This window comes from Gymnoscopelus braueri (genome assembly GCF_963280865.1).
Source record: "Gymnoscopelus braueri genome assembly, chromosome: 16".
Classification (NCBI taxonomy): Eukaryota; Metazoa; Chordata; class Actinopteri; order Myctophiformes; family Myctophidae; genus Gymnoscopelus; species Gymnoscopelus braueri.
Genome location: NC_137616.1, coordinates 8,974,581 through 8,991,663, shown reverse-complemented (window position 1 = coordinate 8,991,663; position 17,083 = coordinate 8,974,581). Strand labels below are relative to the sequence as shown.

Below are 17,083 nucleotides of genomic sequence, written 5' to 3'. Positions count from 1 at the left end.
AGATTTTGGCCCAAAATCCCGCAATACGGTACACAGTATCTCTATAGTCATTAAAAGAAACGGCTCATTTCAGATTCTTCATATTCCATCCTGATTGGCAAAAATTGGCTTTCAAAGTTTGCAGGAGTACTCCGTTTCGAACAAAATGCCTCAAATCATGAACACAGCATGCAATTTCTGTGAAATTTTGCACACACATTCCCATTAGGCCGAGGAAGAAATGCCATTTGAAAATGTTCAAATCAGCCTCATGGTGGCGCTGTAACAGGCCGATTCGTGTTTTTACCTATAACTGCACCAATCGGTGTAAAACTTTGTATGCACATAAGAGGCCAAGGAAAAACCTTTGCCCTGCATTTTTCACATTTGCTTTTTATAGCGCCACCAGGAGGCAGACTTATGTAAAACAGTTTTTTTGATATTAAGCCTACAAATTTTATCCAAATTTCACGCAAATCGGTACACATGATCTCTATAGTCACGTGATCAAGACGGATCTGTTTGATTTTTCCTATTCCATCCTGATTGGCTAACATTGACATGTCATGTTTGCAGAAGTGGCCAGTTTTTAACAAAATGCCGCAAATCATGAACGCAGCGTCCGATTGCAGTGAAACTTTGAATGCACATTTGCACTACGTTGAGGAACAAATGCCACCCTTTTAACATTGGCCTGTTATAGCGCCACCAGCAGGTCAAATTTAGCAAAACACATTTTTAGAACAAAATGCTTCAAATCATGCATGCAGTGTCCGATTGCCATGCACGGCTTAGGAATAAATGGCACCCTTTTTCTAGTTTTACTTGTATTTCTTGTCGTGAAGGCATTACAACATGGCAACATGGCTCTTCGCTTGTTCAGCAATCAGTCAGCCAATCAGTCAGGTCAGTCTAGGTCAAACATGTATTGGTTATACACAGGAGTCTGTGCAGTTGTTTATCTGAAGTTTCCAGTGCCCATATTTCCCATCCATATCCATGTTAAACTCAGGTGTTTGCCAGGACATCTTATTACAGTCTTTTGTCGCTTGATTATAACATAGAGGCTCCTGTATTGTGGCCTAATGGCTGACATGTGTTTCTGAGCAGCCAAGATGATTGTACCTCTGCTGCTTGAACATGTGCCTTCAATTAAAGCAATTAGCTACTGCAGTTTTCTTTCAACATAAGCTGGGTAATCCTGTGGCTTCCACATATCTAACACACTGAGAAGATAAAAGGTCATGATAACACTTTGTTAAGTGCCATTGCCACTGGGCACGATAACTATAAAGATAACTATAACTACTGTATATCGTTCACCATTGCATGTTTTTAATAGTCGGTGTGAATGGCCCTTTAGTCAATTACCACTGTCTGCTGTTGTCAATGTGTATATAAGACCCTCACTTCAAATGTGTCTTTGTGTGTGTTGCTCTGTGCTGTTCTGTGCAGGGTTTGTATCCAGAGTCTCATGGGATCGTTGACAACAAGATGTACGACGTGACTCGGAACGCCTCGTTCAGCCTGAAAAGCGCAGAGAAATTCAACCCAACGTGGTACCAGGGGGAGCCTGTAAGATCACACATTCATGACTGCACTGTTGCTTTAAAAAAAAACAGCTTTAAGTTCAGTGTCACACCACATGTTTAACTGGTGTAAAAGAGCGAACGCTAAACTAATTTTCAATAACAAAATATAGTCATGAGAGTAGAGAAAGGAGCACAAGAAAAGATCTGATAACCAGCCAACAATATCAAATATGTTGTGCGCGTGCTCAAAAAAGAAATACAAATTTGGCAGAATATCAGTCTCTTGTGTAAATGAGAGACATCACTTAGCAGCAGATACAGTAGGGCCTATACAGCAGCAGATATAGATATCAGAGTCTCCTGTGCAAATGAGAGACAACTGTAGCAGCAGATATCAGATATCAGTTTATACATAGTGATAGTACCAGTGCAGAAATAGTGGAGGTGTATTCATAGACAGTCATATATAAATGAAATTATAATCCCTGTTTGACGGCCTGTGTCACCAAGACTAACATGGTGACAGGGGCTTAGCGCTCTAGCACTCAAGAGCCTGATAATTGACAGGTGTAAACTGTTAAAGTTGTGCAAAACAGGGGTGTCCACCAGGTGACACAGGGGTAAAGTTCCTGCCTACTACAGTTGAGACTGGGTTTCAATTCCTCCACGGTGCCTCCAGCTTGGCCGGGCGCTCCAAAAACAGGGTGCCTGTTCAGTTGGGAGCAGAACTGGGAGGGGATAGATGGCAACCAGTTACCAGTGTTGCCATGTGTGCTTATTATAAGCGACTTTGAGCTTGTTTTTCTGAAAAGTTGCTTGTAAATATTGGTAGTTGCGGGTTGCCGTTTTTTGGGCTTGTTTCTAATGTGTAGTTGCTTATTTGGGCTTGCTTCCTAATGTTGTTTAAACCAGTGGTTCTCAAATATTTTCAAATCAAGAATCCCCCAAATTAATATGTATTTGTCTATTTGTCTCCAAGACCACCCAGTAGGCGTTGGTGGTCAAAGCGACCATATGCTGTACATGGGGAAAAGTCCTGCACCCCCTATGGTTACTGTTACGCCTGTCAAGTTTTACCCCCCGCCATGACAGACAAATAGGTAAAATATGACAAAGCATGTTATTCGTTTTAAGACTATTTCAGTGAGCGAGATTCCAAAGGAATGGGACCTTACCGCAAGTGAAGGATTTCAAATATCTGGGGGTCTTGTTCACAAGTGAGGGGAGGATGGCGCGGGAGATCAGCCGGAGAATCGGAGCAGCAGGAGCGGTACTGGTGCTGGTACTGCGTTCACTGTATACTGCAATGTTGTGACGAAAAGAGAGCTAGAAGGCAAAGCTCTTGATCTACCGATCACTCTTTGTTCCTCCTCTCGCCTCCCGAAAGAACAAGAACAAGGAAGGGTGAGCAGTTCAGCTCACCCGAGAGAGAGACTCAGAGTAGAGCCACCGCTCCTTGGAAAGGAGTCAGTTAAGGTTGTTTGATTGATGGCCTTGAAACTCCATGATACCCTTGCAACACCTCAGGAATCCCAAGTTAATTTGGCCCAGGAAAGGGAAGTCTGGAACTCTCTCGCTGATACTGTTAACCCCGCGACCCGACTCCAGATAAGCAGATGAATGGATGGGTGCACATTCTATGGGAAATCTGTGAGTCACGGACGTCACCAAGTGTGTTTGAGAGAAACTGAGAGTGTGTGGACGTGTGTGCGTGTGCGTGCGTGCCAGTCCGACAGCAAATACCCTCAAAGTTTATCAGAGAACGTTTTTGGCTTTACAGTAAACACTCTGTACTGCTGCTGAAAGGGTGAATTGGCATAATGGGAGGAGAAAAAAAAGGTGTTCAGTAAAATGTTAGTGTTGTTGCCTCTTATTGCAGCAGTGAGACGGTGTTTAGAGAAACTGAGATCTAATGACCCAATACTTTAGAGCAAATTAACTGAGTCATATTTTGTATTTATTTGTACAGCTCTGAACACAAGTCTTTACCAAGACTAAGCTAGAAAGTGACGATGCATAACATATTCACATCACTTCTCATTTCATATACACATTACATTAAATTTTTCAAGTAAAAATCTAACAAACTAAGTCAACAAGGCAGTTTTTCTTTTGTATTATGTTTATTATCTATATGCATATTATTTTTGGAGGATTATGTATGAGTCTACTTTCTCTTTGCTTTGTCTTTTTTTTTGTTCAAAAGGTTGTATTGCCGGTTATAACTATCTCAGAAATACAATGAGTTTTCTAATGTGTCTAATAGCTTACAACATTTGTGAGTACAATATTGTACTAACACGGATATCATATACTGTATGTTTAAATGAATGCCCCATTTTACACTCTCATATGACAGTGTCACACAAGCGTAGCGAAAATAGCCGATCTACAAGCTCACAATGTGTCAGCCTTGTAGATGGGCTATTTGCCTTTTTTTTTATAATTTGAAAAGGTTCACCTGTAATAACATGCTCAGAATAGGAATTCAATTCGGCCAGGTTGAAAGTGGTTAGGTGTGTTAAAAAAAAGTGTTAACGAGCTTGCATGTGGCTAAATAATAACTACACTGGATCCATTGGAACACAGGTTATGTTTTTTTTTACCCATTTCCTGAAAAGTAACGGATTTGGACACCAGACAGTGGCGGTATCCAGTTTGTGACGTGGTGTAAAGAAACTAAGTACATTTACTCAAGTACTGTATTTTTACTTGCCGGAGTATTTCCAATTGTCTATACTTTTACTTCTACTCCATCTCAGAGGCAAATATTGTACTTTTACTCCACTAAAATGATTTGAAAACTTTAGTAACTAGTTACTTTGCAGATATAAATATATTACATTATAACCACTTTAGCCCTATTTTATACCTAGGCTATTTGAAAATAGCCGATCTACAAGCTCACAAAGTTGTGAGCTTGTAGATCTGCTATTTTCAAACATTTTAGTACTTTCACTTTTGGCACTTTAAGTACATTTTGATACCAATACTTTTGTACTTTTACTCAAGTAAATTTGTAATTCCAGACTTTTACTTGTAACAGAGTACTTCTACATTGCAGTATTGATACTTTTACTCAAGTAAAACATTTGAGTACAATTTACACCACTGGTGACGTGAAACAAAACGCTGTAACGTTCGCAAAACATGCTACAGGGACACGGAGAGAACACGCTTGTCACACGGGACAAGTGTCACACGTTTGAGAGATAAATGATGAATTACTGTCAGGGGGGGGGACAGTAGTTATTGTGCTCTGATCATGTCGTCCTGCACGCTGTAATTTGCTCTCTATGAACGGCGGGAGACACTTGTCTTGTTGACAGCAAACGCAGGCTCGTCCATGACAATCCCAGCAAACAGAGCGGGGCCTCTCTCGGTGTAATTACGGATTGGGGCTTGTGCAAGATGACAGCCCTGCAAAGGGCTGCGGCTTTGTGCTTGTTTAGACGCTCTGTGGTTTTTACATTTGAGTCAGAGAGAGAGAGAGGCCTCTTAAATCTCATTCTTCAACTCTGTGACAGCACCCCCCCGCACCCCCCACACACGTTCCTCACTGACGTACCGCTTTCTCAGGAGACTTTTGATATCGTCATTAATTTTTATGGCCGGTGGGGATATGTTTTATCCCTGCTTCTAGTCAGACTGAAATGTAAAAATACATGCTTTTCCTTTTGGGAAATGTAGACTGTTTGCTATGTATGTATGATAATACCACAAGTTTCAACAGTAGAACGAGCGAGTTGAGGAGGAGATTTTACACTGCGAGCACTAGCAGCTCTGTTAACCCCCGCATCCCTGGGATAATAACTCACTCGTTCTACTGTTGAACACTTCTCCATTCATATAAAAATATATAGTATTTTAACAGTTGGCAAACGGCTGCACAAGACGGCCGTCTCCATCTATTTATAAACTCTTGTATAGCCAGCAGAGAAGCAATTATTAACCTATATAAATGGACTAGCGTATTCATTAACTCTTTTGGTATTATTAACCTATATAAACGGACTAGCGGAGCCTATTTTAGCCATCATCATCAGCTAGATATACATTGTGGAAATAGCCAGCCAATGGAGACGCGCGGTTTGGATTCCGGCGGCACTCCGGGGGCAAGGTTTGCCAAGCACTCCCATACGCTTCCAAATCACGCGTCACTGATCACATGACCCCAACAATCGATTCTCCAGTTCTAGGCAACATAGAAGGGGGGGGAACGTTTTTTCTTATTTCCACACAACAGCTGTAAGGTATATTATGACATGGTTCAATGTTGAAAATGAGTGGTATTCCCCTTTAACCACATTAACCCAGGCGTCCCTATTTTGGACACATTTTTCACGGGTTGTTGTGAGCTTCTACATCGGCTGTTGTTGCTATTTGTCGTACGACAATGTATAATAGGGCTTCAGTGGTTGTTCAGACAAAGAATACACACTGTCTTATTAGTAATACTTTTATCGAGACAACTCTTGCAAGTACACTCGCTGTACCCTTCCATCACATGCTGATACACTTAGGAATAAAACATATTACTGTACGCAGACTTTACTGAGCTGTGATGGATTAACCATATGGACCCTAGCGTGCCTATATTCCGGGGGCGAACATTCAGTAGAATTGGCGGGCGCGGGGGAGTATAGAGCCCTGGGGGACTCCAGTCAACTCCAGTAAGGGGTTAAGTGATTAAACAGTGTCACTTTGATGTATTGCTACATGACGAATGACATACTGTAGCCATTCACTGTGTATTCTGTAGCACAATGTGTCTGATTTAACCATTAACCCATTCAATCCGGGCACGCATCTGTGTCATTTTAGATGTCTTTGGCTATTCAAAAATAGCAGATCTACAAGCTCATAGAGCTTGTAGATCTGCTATTTTCCGCGGCCAAATACATATAATGTTGGGCCTCCTTGACATGAAAAGGTTTGAGCACCACACTGATATTATAGCAACATACGTTTTTCAGAAACCAGTTAGGATTTAGAAGACATATACAGTATGTAGCGTTCCAGGATTGAATGGGTTAAAGCTTTCTCTCCTCTCCTCTTCTCTCCTCTCCTCTCCTCTCAGGTCTGGCTTACAGCCATGGACAACAACCTGAAGACGGCCACATTCTTCTGGCCAGGTTCAGACGTACCTGTCAATGGCAGGTTCCCTACTTACTACAAGAAATATGAAAGGTGAGACAAATATGTATGAATGCGTAGCATCTCTTACGATCGATGCCCCTGATCCCAATTTTTCTCACGGTGAGATGTTTTTAGTTGCATAGCAGAGTATTCATAACATGACGCCATGTCATTCTGTTTTCACAGAGGTGTTCCGTTTGAGAAGAGAATTGCAACGTTGTTGGAATGGCTCAGTCTACCTGAGGAGGAAAGGTATTGCTTACTTCAGGGGTCTTCAACAGGGGATGCGGGACCCCTATAGGGGTCCTCAGAGTTACTACAGGGGGTCCTCCAAATCTTTGTGTGATAGGATTCTAAGGGGAGTGAGCAATTGTCAAAAAAAATGAATTTATACAACATGATGATAGTTAAAACAAGTCTATGAAGCTATCTATGAAATCGAAAAGGTTTAATCTGCAACACAGTTTTGTACAATATGTAGTGGGGGTCCCTGCTTCATCTCTCTCTCAGCTAAGGGGTCCTTGGCCTGAAAAACGTTGAAGACCCCTGGCTTACTTCATTATTATCATGTATTAGTAGGCAGCTATTCTTGTTTACCTAGCCTTGAATCTATATTACAGTATATTTGACTATCAAATATTAGTCACAGGGACTTACCCCCAGTCCAACCGTTGATGCTGAGTGCCAAACAGGGAGGCATTGGGTACAATGTTATAGTCTTTGATATGACCCGGGTCACCCGGGGCCGGGGATTGAACCCTGACCTCATCACAAGGCCACTGAGCTGGTATAGTGGCATCAATTCATATCTGTAAACGGTCATTTGGGTGAGGAGGTTCTTGTCATAACTTGGTGTCTGGAAACACTATAATGATGTTTCTGTCAGGACAACTCATGAATGGATAAAGACGACTCATGAATGGGTAAAGACAACTCATGAATGGATAAAGACAACTCATGAATGAATAAAGACAACTCATGAATAGATAAAGACAACTCATGAATGGATTCAATTCAATTCATTTTATTAAAGTGTCAAATCACAACAAGTTGTCTCAAAACATTTTACACTGCTGTAGAGCAGAGACCCGACAGTCCCACCCTGAGCAAGACATTTTGCGACAGAGGCGCTGGATAAAGCCAACTCATGAATGGATAAAGACAACTCATGAAGGATAAGATATTTTTATTGAATATAAAATTAGCAATATATTTATTATGGTTTGACGATGAATTGGATTTTAGGTAATCTGATAAAGTGCATCTCCCAACCATAGGGACTCCGAATCCCCCGTACATGAACAGCAGATCCAAAACGACAGGTGGTAGCTGGGGTGGTGGAGGGTGAGCAGCAATTTTAGCAAGACAGCAGTGACGGCAATGACGGCAACAGCATGAGTGCAGCAGAAGCAAGCAGGATGAGAAGTGCAAACTTCCAGCTTAAATCGAGCGGTCTGAGAATGAATGAGTGGGTGTGAGAGTGGATGTGAACGTGGAGCTGAGGCGGCCCAATGGTCTGAGTTCCCTGATAGAACTTGCTCTGTGCATGACTGTGCCAAGCGCGACGCTCATTCTTTCCAGTCCATCACAAGAATGTGTTGTCTAACAATGTGTTTCTTTTGTGACTTCAGGCCTGACTTCTACACTCTGTACCTTGAGGAGCCGGATGCCGCGGGCCATCGTTACGGACCGATGAGCAGCCAGGTTAGACAAGCGTTACATAACGGCAATTAACACAAGCACAGGGGAACTTGTTGAACAGAACATGTGTGTCATATATTAACCATGGGATTTGAGGGAAGTGTGAATAGCTAACTTGCATTGCATGGACTCGTAATCACTTTCAACCTGACGTCCCTGTTTTGGGCACGTCATTATAGGCGAAAGCCTTCCAAAATGGCAGAAAAAACATTTTCAGACTTTTTCAAAAGTTGCTAAAATAGCTCAGCTATTTCTGTGTTACACTTTTGTAAAACAAAGTTAAAATAGGGTTTAACCACTTTAAACCTGGTTTTTGGCTCTGCTATTATGTCCAAAATTGGAACACAGATAATTTTTTCCATATCCTGAAAAGTAACGGTTTTGCACATACAAGGTTTCTACTGTACCTGACAGTGACAGAAATGTAATGTTGGAAGGTTCTGTATATTTTAGGGGAAGTCTCCAGTAAGTCAACAGTGTCCTGTATTTGTTGTCCCTCGGCCCAAGGTCCTTTGGTCAAACCAGATTCCATTTGTTAATGACAGGGTTAATGAATAAACCCGACAAAGTGTGTCCGGTGTGTTAACACTATCTGAATGATGACAATCTAAAAAGAAGATTCAATCTATGAGCGATTTAAAGCTGCAATCCAGAAGATATTTGAATCGTTGAAACATTATTTTAAACAATCTGTATGGTAGAGTATGTTAATCAAATATAACTAGTACTGTACATCTGTATGGTAGAGTATGTTAACACAATATAACTTGTAGTGGTGTAAAGTAACTAGGTACATTTACTCAATACTGTACTTGAGTACAATGTTGAGGTATTTTTTTACTTAATTTCCAATTATCAGTACTTTTACTTCTACTCCACTACATCTCAGAGGCAAATATTGTACTTTTACTCCACTATCATTATTTTTAAACTTTAGTTACTAGTTACTTTGTAGATTTTGATTATTACAAAACCTACATAAACCACTTCAGCCCTATATACATTTCGGCCATTTGAAAATAGCCGATCTACAAGCTCACAATGTGTCATGATGCGACACATTGTGAGCTTGTAGATCGGCTATTTTCAAAGGATTCTGACATTCTGCATAATGAGTACTTTCTACTTTTTGTACTTATGTACATTCTGATACCAATACTTTTGTACTTTTACTCAATTAAATTTAGAATTCCGGACTTGTACATGTAACATAGTATTTCTACTGTACATTGCAGTATTGATACTTTTACTTAAATAAAGAATTTGAGTACTTTTTCCACCACTGATAACTAGTACATCTGCAGTGGTTGGAGGTGGTCTGAGACATTTAGTCCATGGTGTCAGCTAGGACACCTGCTGGTCGACAAGTAGTACTGCCTGAATAGGGCTTCCAGAATCCCGATGCCATGTGGTTAGGGCATACTTACTTATTGGGCCCTATGCCTTACCTTCGAAAAACATTTTAAAATGGTGAAAATAGCTGATCTACATCGACACGTTGTGAGCTTGTTGATCGGCTATTTGAACTATTCAAAAATGTTTTTCAAAATAGTAAAAAATGCCAAAAGTTTAGGCATAAAGGGAAAAGCGGGGATGGGGCCCATAAGCCCTAACCACTTGACTATCTGGAAGCCCCCATTGTGGTACAGTATATCATACTATCATACTGGCCAATGCGACTCCCGTCCAGACGGACCATTTGTGTCTCTCTCAACTGTTGCTGTCAAATAGTAATATACCCAAAAGGGGTAATACTGCCTGCATGGAGCTCATAAGTGCAATACCTCCCTTGGACAAGCGTCAAGCGAATGCCTCTTGACTGAGCGGTTGAGGTTTGGTCTCCCACCCGGGTTCAAATCCCGGTCAGGACACAAGCTCTTGTTCATACTTTGCATTGGTGAAATGTTTATAAGACCCACAGACAGACTTAACCACTTTCTAAATTGGGAGAGATTGGCTATTTTCACAACTTTTTCAGACACTGCATACGACCAAGTGAAAAGTAGGGCATTAACCCATTAAGACCGGGAACGCATCTGTGACATTTTAAGATGTCTTTGGCTATTAAAAAATAGCAGATCTACAAGCTCATATGAGCTTGTATATCTGATATTTTTGAAAAATCTTGAACATTAACACATCGACCGCCAGAGGTTAATCTCATAATGTACTCACCAGTGCCAAGGTGTTTTTGTTGTTTTTTTGTTTTTTTCATGTCGCCATAGATCTTGTTAAAATCCTTAAGATTGAGTTAATGTGTTAAGTGCAAATCTTTGAATATATATTTTTTAAAGCGAACATTTTTAACTCAAATCTTTGCTTCTGGGGGTCCATGGAACACAACATTTTGAGATGGGGGTCCGCGGCCAAATAAATATCTAAAAATGTTTTCTAAATCCTAACAGTATGTTGCTATATCAGTGGTGCTCCAACTTTTCCATGTCAAGGACCACCAAAATGATAAAATACCACTTTGTTGTTCCAGGGACCCCCAGAAGCACAGATCGGAGTTAAAAATGTTTGCTTTAAAACATACATATTTGACCAGGTACAGTGGTTTGAGACACAAGTAGCCATGGTCATTTTTCATCTTTTATAGGAACATATTTGAAGAAGATATGCTCATTTGAATCCTGTTAAACTATAATAGTCCAAACTGAGAAAATTCTTTCTAAAGAATTGGCACTTCTAGCACCCCTCAGTTCCTGGTAATGGGCGTGAACAATGGGTAATTTATTCAGTCGGCTGTCAACTCTGTAGAAACTTGATGCAACACAATTAAAATGTTGCCCACTGTTACAACACATAATGTCCCCCACATAACCCTAACCCCACATATATTCAAAGGTTTGCACACATTTTCGACAATCTTTAAAAAAAAATTGCTGATCTCATACTGCGGCACAGTATATCTGCTATTTGTGGAATAGCCAAAGAAACCTTAAAACGACACGGATGTGTTCCCGGTCTTAAAGGGTTACATAAAGAAATGACATATGGAGGATTGGAGGTAGACTGAGGATGTGTTGTCGATGCTGCTGTGTTTGCAGGTGATCGAGGCCTTGCTGAACGTGGACAGGTTGTTGGGGATGTTGATGGACGGACTCAAACAGAGGAACCTGCACCACTGTGTCAACATGGTGGTGCTCTCCGACCACGGTGAGAGTCACATTTAAAAAAGCTACAATCTGTACGTTGTATGTCCTCTCCCCACGGAGAGATATTCTAACTGTATAACCCCGGGGATTCAAATCCGGGTCTCGCACGTTGCATACCAAAACCACTCAGCAAGAGAGAATCCGACCATTTGCCAGGGGAGATGTTGGGCTCATGGGCTCCAGGCAGTACTACTTGTCAACCAGTATGTGTCTACCTGATACCAGGGTCTAGATGGTCTCCGTGGAAGAGTAGGGAGACCACCTCCAACCACTGCAGATGTACAAGTTATTGCGAACGCGACCAAGTGGAGCTTACTATATCATCGTGCTTGCGTTGTGTGTGTGTGTCCGTCTGTCCCATATTTATGGTCTTTCCGTCTGTGTTCACTCTCTCATTCTCTCATTGGCTCACTCCCCCATGTGACTCGAAACTCCGTGCTGAAATGCCAGCAACTGCACTGCCTGTATACAGCCGACAGAGTGCGGCAGAGTGCACTACTACAGTGTGGTTGAAATATGGCAGCCACAGTCAATCTGCGTTCGCCTCCAGCGTTCGCGCGTCTTACTTGTATTAACATACTCTACCACCAAGGGTTCCCAAACTTAACAGGCCGCGACCCCCCCACAATAATCATAATTGAATTTTGAACTGGGGCCCCCCACCCTGACAAGCACTTGGAGTTGTAGGCTCTGCATTTAGTTTGACTCAGTTCCACAGATAAATATTGTGAAAATAGCCGATCTACAAGCTCACAACGCCTCGTTGTGAGCTTTTAGATTGGCTATTTTTGCAACGTTTGTCTCTTTCTTAGGTCATATTTAACTATTTGGTATTAAAAGGTCTTAAAAGTCATTAAATTGTCACTTTAGAAATGTGCAGATACCCTGTATACACGTATACTGTACAGATGTTGGTTTGTTTACTGTTGAGTGAGAAAACCATACAGATGGGTTAAAATAAGCTTTCATTCATAAAAAATGAATCCCAGATTGCAGCTTCAAACTCCACACACTGCTACCATCAAGGTTATAGGTCGTGACAGGCATCAGCGCTAAGTTTACAGAGGCTTTTATTTGGAAAATAAACACAGAATTTCCTTTTTAAAACGGCGCACGAAAACGCCCAGACGGAACTGATAAAAACAAAAAAACGGTTGGATTATTTTTTCCCTAAAAAATGAACGCCGACCACAAAATGCTTTAATGAGAACAGTATGAATAGGAAATGACCTCGTTTAGTTTGCAGGGAAGGAAAAGAGCGAAGAAAAAAATGGGTGTCCTCGCTTGCCCCACTCGCTGGCTTTCCTGAAATCGAGCTGTTTAATGTCACTGGCAGTTTTTTTTTTCATCCCATTCCAAAAACAAAACCCTGGTTGGCTCTACTAGGCGAACCGAGGCCTCCCTGTTCCGTCGCCAGGCGCTCTCGGATCGTTTTTCATCCCGGTGCCTTAGAGAGGGACTGTCCCACCGTTTAGCTACTAAGTGTCACAAGTGTCAGCTTCCACTGTTTGGAGTGTGTCACGACACCTGTTCCAGGGGCGACGGACGCGCATACCAGACTGAGACGCCGGGCCCGGTGACAACAAGCGAGGCTAGTGTGCCGTGGTGTGAGCCAGCTCAGTGGGATAGAAGCGTTAAAGGGATAGTTCACCCCCAAAAATCTTTTTTTCTATCGATTAGTCACCCCATGGAAACTTGAATTCATGGATATTTTTGTTTTTGTCGTGTTCCTAAACCAATCTGTCGACCAGCGGTTCCGGTAGGCGACGCAAAGGAGACTTTGTATCTCCTACCGTAACCGCGGAATTATTGGCTTAGGAATACGACAAAACAAAAAAATATCCATTAATTCAAGTCTCCATGGGGTGACTAATCGATAGAAAAAAAGTCATTTCGGGGGTGAACTATCCCTTTAAGGCTGAGTTATACTCTAGTTTTACTCTAGTTGCGTGCGGGTGTCGCGTGCGGGAAATAGCTGATCTCCAAGTGCTTTTAGATCAGCTATAGCAGTATAAATCTGGCTTTTACTGTGTTGGATGGGGGCAGAGAGGGGGGGGGGAAGATGCCCAGGACATCTGCAGGCCACATGTCTAGTCTTGTAATTAGGCATATCCATCGATGAGATGAGATACAGTGTACAATGTGGCTCAGGGCGATGTTCGTCTATCCTTGTAATAAACGCCTTCGTCGGCGTTGTAATTTGGAAGACGGGTTATTAATTTAAAGTCACTGTAGCCGGCCCTGGCTCTACGCTCCACCGTACATCAAGGGGAGTTCACACCACTCTACATTACCGTCAACATGCGCTCCCAAATAATTCAGGAGCTGTGAAACCATAAGGGTTTAGTAGTGGAGGGAGTCCTGGGAACAGTGGCCAGATCGCAATAAACAACACTTGATTCTTTGCGTTTGGAAATGTGCTCTGAGAGTGCCGTTGAGCACCCAGGGGTGAGCTTGTGGTCGTTCGGAAAATCCGAGAGGTCGAAGCGGCGCCGTTTGGAAATTCCGAGAAAAGGAGCACTCAAAGCCTGGTTGCAGCTTGTTTGATGCGCTAGACCAGTGGTTCTCAAACTTTTTCATGTCAAGAACCCCCAACGTGACTCTTATTAGCCCACGGACCCCCATTTGAAAAGATATACCATAGGGACCCCCATAAGAGAAGATTTTTATGGCTCTAGCACTAGCAGTGATTCTCAACCATTTTAATTTCAAGGACCCCCAGTTTGACATGCAATGGGCTACGGATGGCATTTCTATCTCTGGGACCCCAATTTATATTGTAAAATCAATGTTAATTTAACTCTGAGAGTGTACAAATGGAACCAAATGGACCCGCTCTAGACAGTATTCAACACACGTATACAGTTTTACTTATTTTATTGGATCTTGTTTATTCGATACACTTATTTGTTTTAGCTCTTGCTCATTTGATTTTCCTATTTTGTCTCATCTGTTTATGAAAGTAGGTAGCTGATATATTGCACTTTTACTTTAGCGATAGGTATACTCTTAGTTGCTTGTTTTAGAAGAGAATGCACTTAATAATGATACTTCTGGTGATCAGTAGTTTCGTTCCCTACCTATGCACTTATTGTAAGTCGCTTTGGATAAAAGCGTCTGCTAAATGACCGTAATGTAATGTACATTTAATAAAACCGGGAACAATCATGTTTATACATACAGTAGGATGAATTAACGTTCATTTAAGATAAAAAAGATTTTAAGATTTTTAAAGATTAAAATGGCAACATTAGTTGATGAGTATCTCCTCTGATAGTTTCGTAAATTATATGATATTAGAGCACTCTATAATGTCAATACCAGAGCACTCTGAAATGGGAGCAGATTCTCAGAGCGCATTTCCAAATGCACCCGTTGCTTAGTGACGGGCAACAAACTCTGCCATGAGCGTACTGCGTTAGACAGGTTGTAGAAGTTCCTGAACATTTTATTTAACTACTAAATTAGTATAGAGGGTTTACTTTATACTTGTAGACCTGGGTGCCCCAGGGGTCTGTACTTGGTCCCCTCCCTTTTCCCCCTCTACACACTTGCCGAAAGTAGACGATCTTCAAGCTCCAAAACGTGATGCGTTGCAATGCATTTTGAGCTTGTAAATGCTCACCTATTATGACATGCCCACAATAGGGATGGTATGGTTCCAAAATCCCCAAATAGCTGGATTCAGTCAGATGTTTCAGATTGTCTGTGAGATAGACATCACTTAATTTGCTGCTATTTACCTGTCCATCGGGTCCTATCGTGATATGACAGCCTTCAGTTGGGGTCTTTTTTTTTGGGGGAGGGGGGTATTTTTGTGCCTTGATAGGAAAGTAGTTTGACAGGAAATGGGGAGAGACATGCAGCAAAGGCCGTCGGGATCTGGACTGGGGTTCAGCACCAAAACGGCTCTAAAAGGTTCTCATATCAGCAGCACTCTGCACCTGAGGTCGAGCTCAGTGTAACCATAGATGCGGTGCTCCTGTTTTGAGTTACTGTACATCTACTGAAATGATTGTACAGTACACTGGAATTTCCCAACCTCCCAGGGTCTCTTGAGTAGGTCCTGTGTCTCTGAAATATGGTATGAATTATAGGTGCTGTGTCATATGTTTATCGTTACGATCATTCGTTATGTGACCGAGGCTATTCTCCCCCCCCCCCCACTACAACTAACCACATGTTTTCAGTGGTTCTTTAATGTACCTTTAAATAAGTTTTATTACCTCCGCCCACGGAGTAGGTTTTGTTTGTGTGTTTGCAAAATAACTTGGATGGACAGATCAGCATGAAACTTGTGAGTGAATGAATCAGTGGGTCTGCCCAGGTCAAAAAGCCAAAGGTCACAATCAAGGGCAAGAGAAAGGTTACAATCGTTTGTCATCTGTAATAGTCCATGAGCCAGACAAGATTTCATAATCGAAAGAGTGGGCAAAACCATACCTATATTCAATTGTTCATAGGGTCAATACGAGTAAATAAATATATGATAACCTTTCCACAGGAGCAGCTTTTTCATGGTTATCACACATTTTGTTATTTTCCCCATACGTACATGACATGAAAAAATGACAAAATTTAAAAAGGAGTTATCATAATGAAACTTCCTGAGTTGATTACTTACATGAAGACAATGATTTATCGTATTACAAGTTTTCTGAAATTGTATATTTAAATATGCAAATTAGGCATTTAGTCCATGAGCCAGAGCCCCAAAATTGAGCCAGATATTGAATATTCCCTCGTTAAAAACCTTTGACTCCAACATCTTAACAAAATGAAATAAGAATGTTGACTCTGGCTTTGTCCAATGTTCCAATGTTGATTCTGGAAAGTTATGCAAATGTGGGCATATTTTCCTAATGCCTAATTTGCATATTTAAATATACAATTTCAGAAAACTTGTAATACGATAAATCATTGTCTTCATGTAAGTAATCAACTCAGGAAGTTTCATTATGATAACTATTTTTTATTTTATTTTATTTTTTGACCGGTCTTGTACGTATGGGGAAAATAACAAAATGTGTGGTAACCATGAAAAAGCTGCTCCTGTGGAAAGGTTATCATATATTTATTTACTCGTATTGACCCTATGAACAATTTAATATAGGTTTGGTTTTGCCCACTCTTTCGATAATCATTGCTCAATTTTGGGGCTCTGGCTCATGGACTATAAGGTGGGTTTTTGAAAGCAATAGTCAGTAGTAGTATAGCCGCTTTATTATAATATAATGGGACACATGCTGCTTTTTCTACCGCAGCACAGTGGCATGATGTACTGCTAGTAGTAACAGCTGAACTACCCTGCTCAGCCCAGAGCCACGGCGCCAAGTGTCTTTTCTGTTATTGTGGGGAAAGCTTTCGCTGAAAATAGCAGATCGACAAGCTCACAACGCGACGTGTTTAAGTGGTTAACTTTATCCAGTTGGATCTATGTATGAAATATCCAAGCTCGCCAAGAAATCTATAAATATTCACTTCAAAGCAAGCTGTGCGTAAAGGGCTAAAGACCGGCTTTATAATCTACAAAACCACAGTTTAGTTTAATTTTTGTTTTCAATGGATTGGCTT

At 41.3% G+C, this 17,083-nt stretch overlaps 1 protein-coding gene across 2 annotated transcripts in view; it reads left to right on the top strand.

The window, feature by feature from the left end:
• Positions 1-17,083, top strand: part of enpp1 (ectonucleotide pyrophosphatase/phosphodiesterase 1) — a 74,697-nt gene that overhangs the window by 28,091 nt on the left and 29,523 nt on the right. For both annotated transcript variants that reach the window (XM_080454142.1, XM_080454143.1), the window contains exons 8-12: positions 1,435-1,554; positions 6,592-6,701; positions 6,837-6,902; positions 8,282-8,354; positions 11,402-11,510. In XM_080454142.1, the coding sequence (XP_080310268.1) occupies positions 1,435-1,554; positions 6,592-6,701; positions 6,837-6,902; positions 8,282-8,354; positions 11,402-11,510 (478 nt within the window). The remainder of the gene's footprint in view (positions 1-1,434; positions 1,555-6,591; positions 6,702-6,836; positions 6,903-8,281; positions 8,355-11,401; positions 11,511-17,083) is intronic.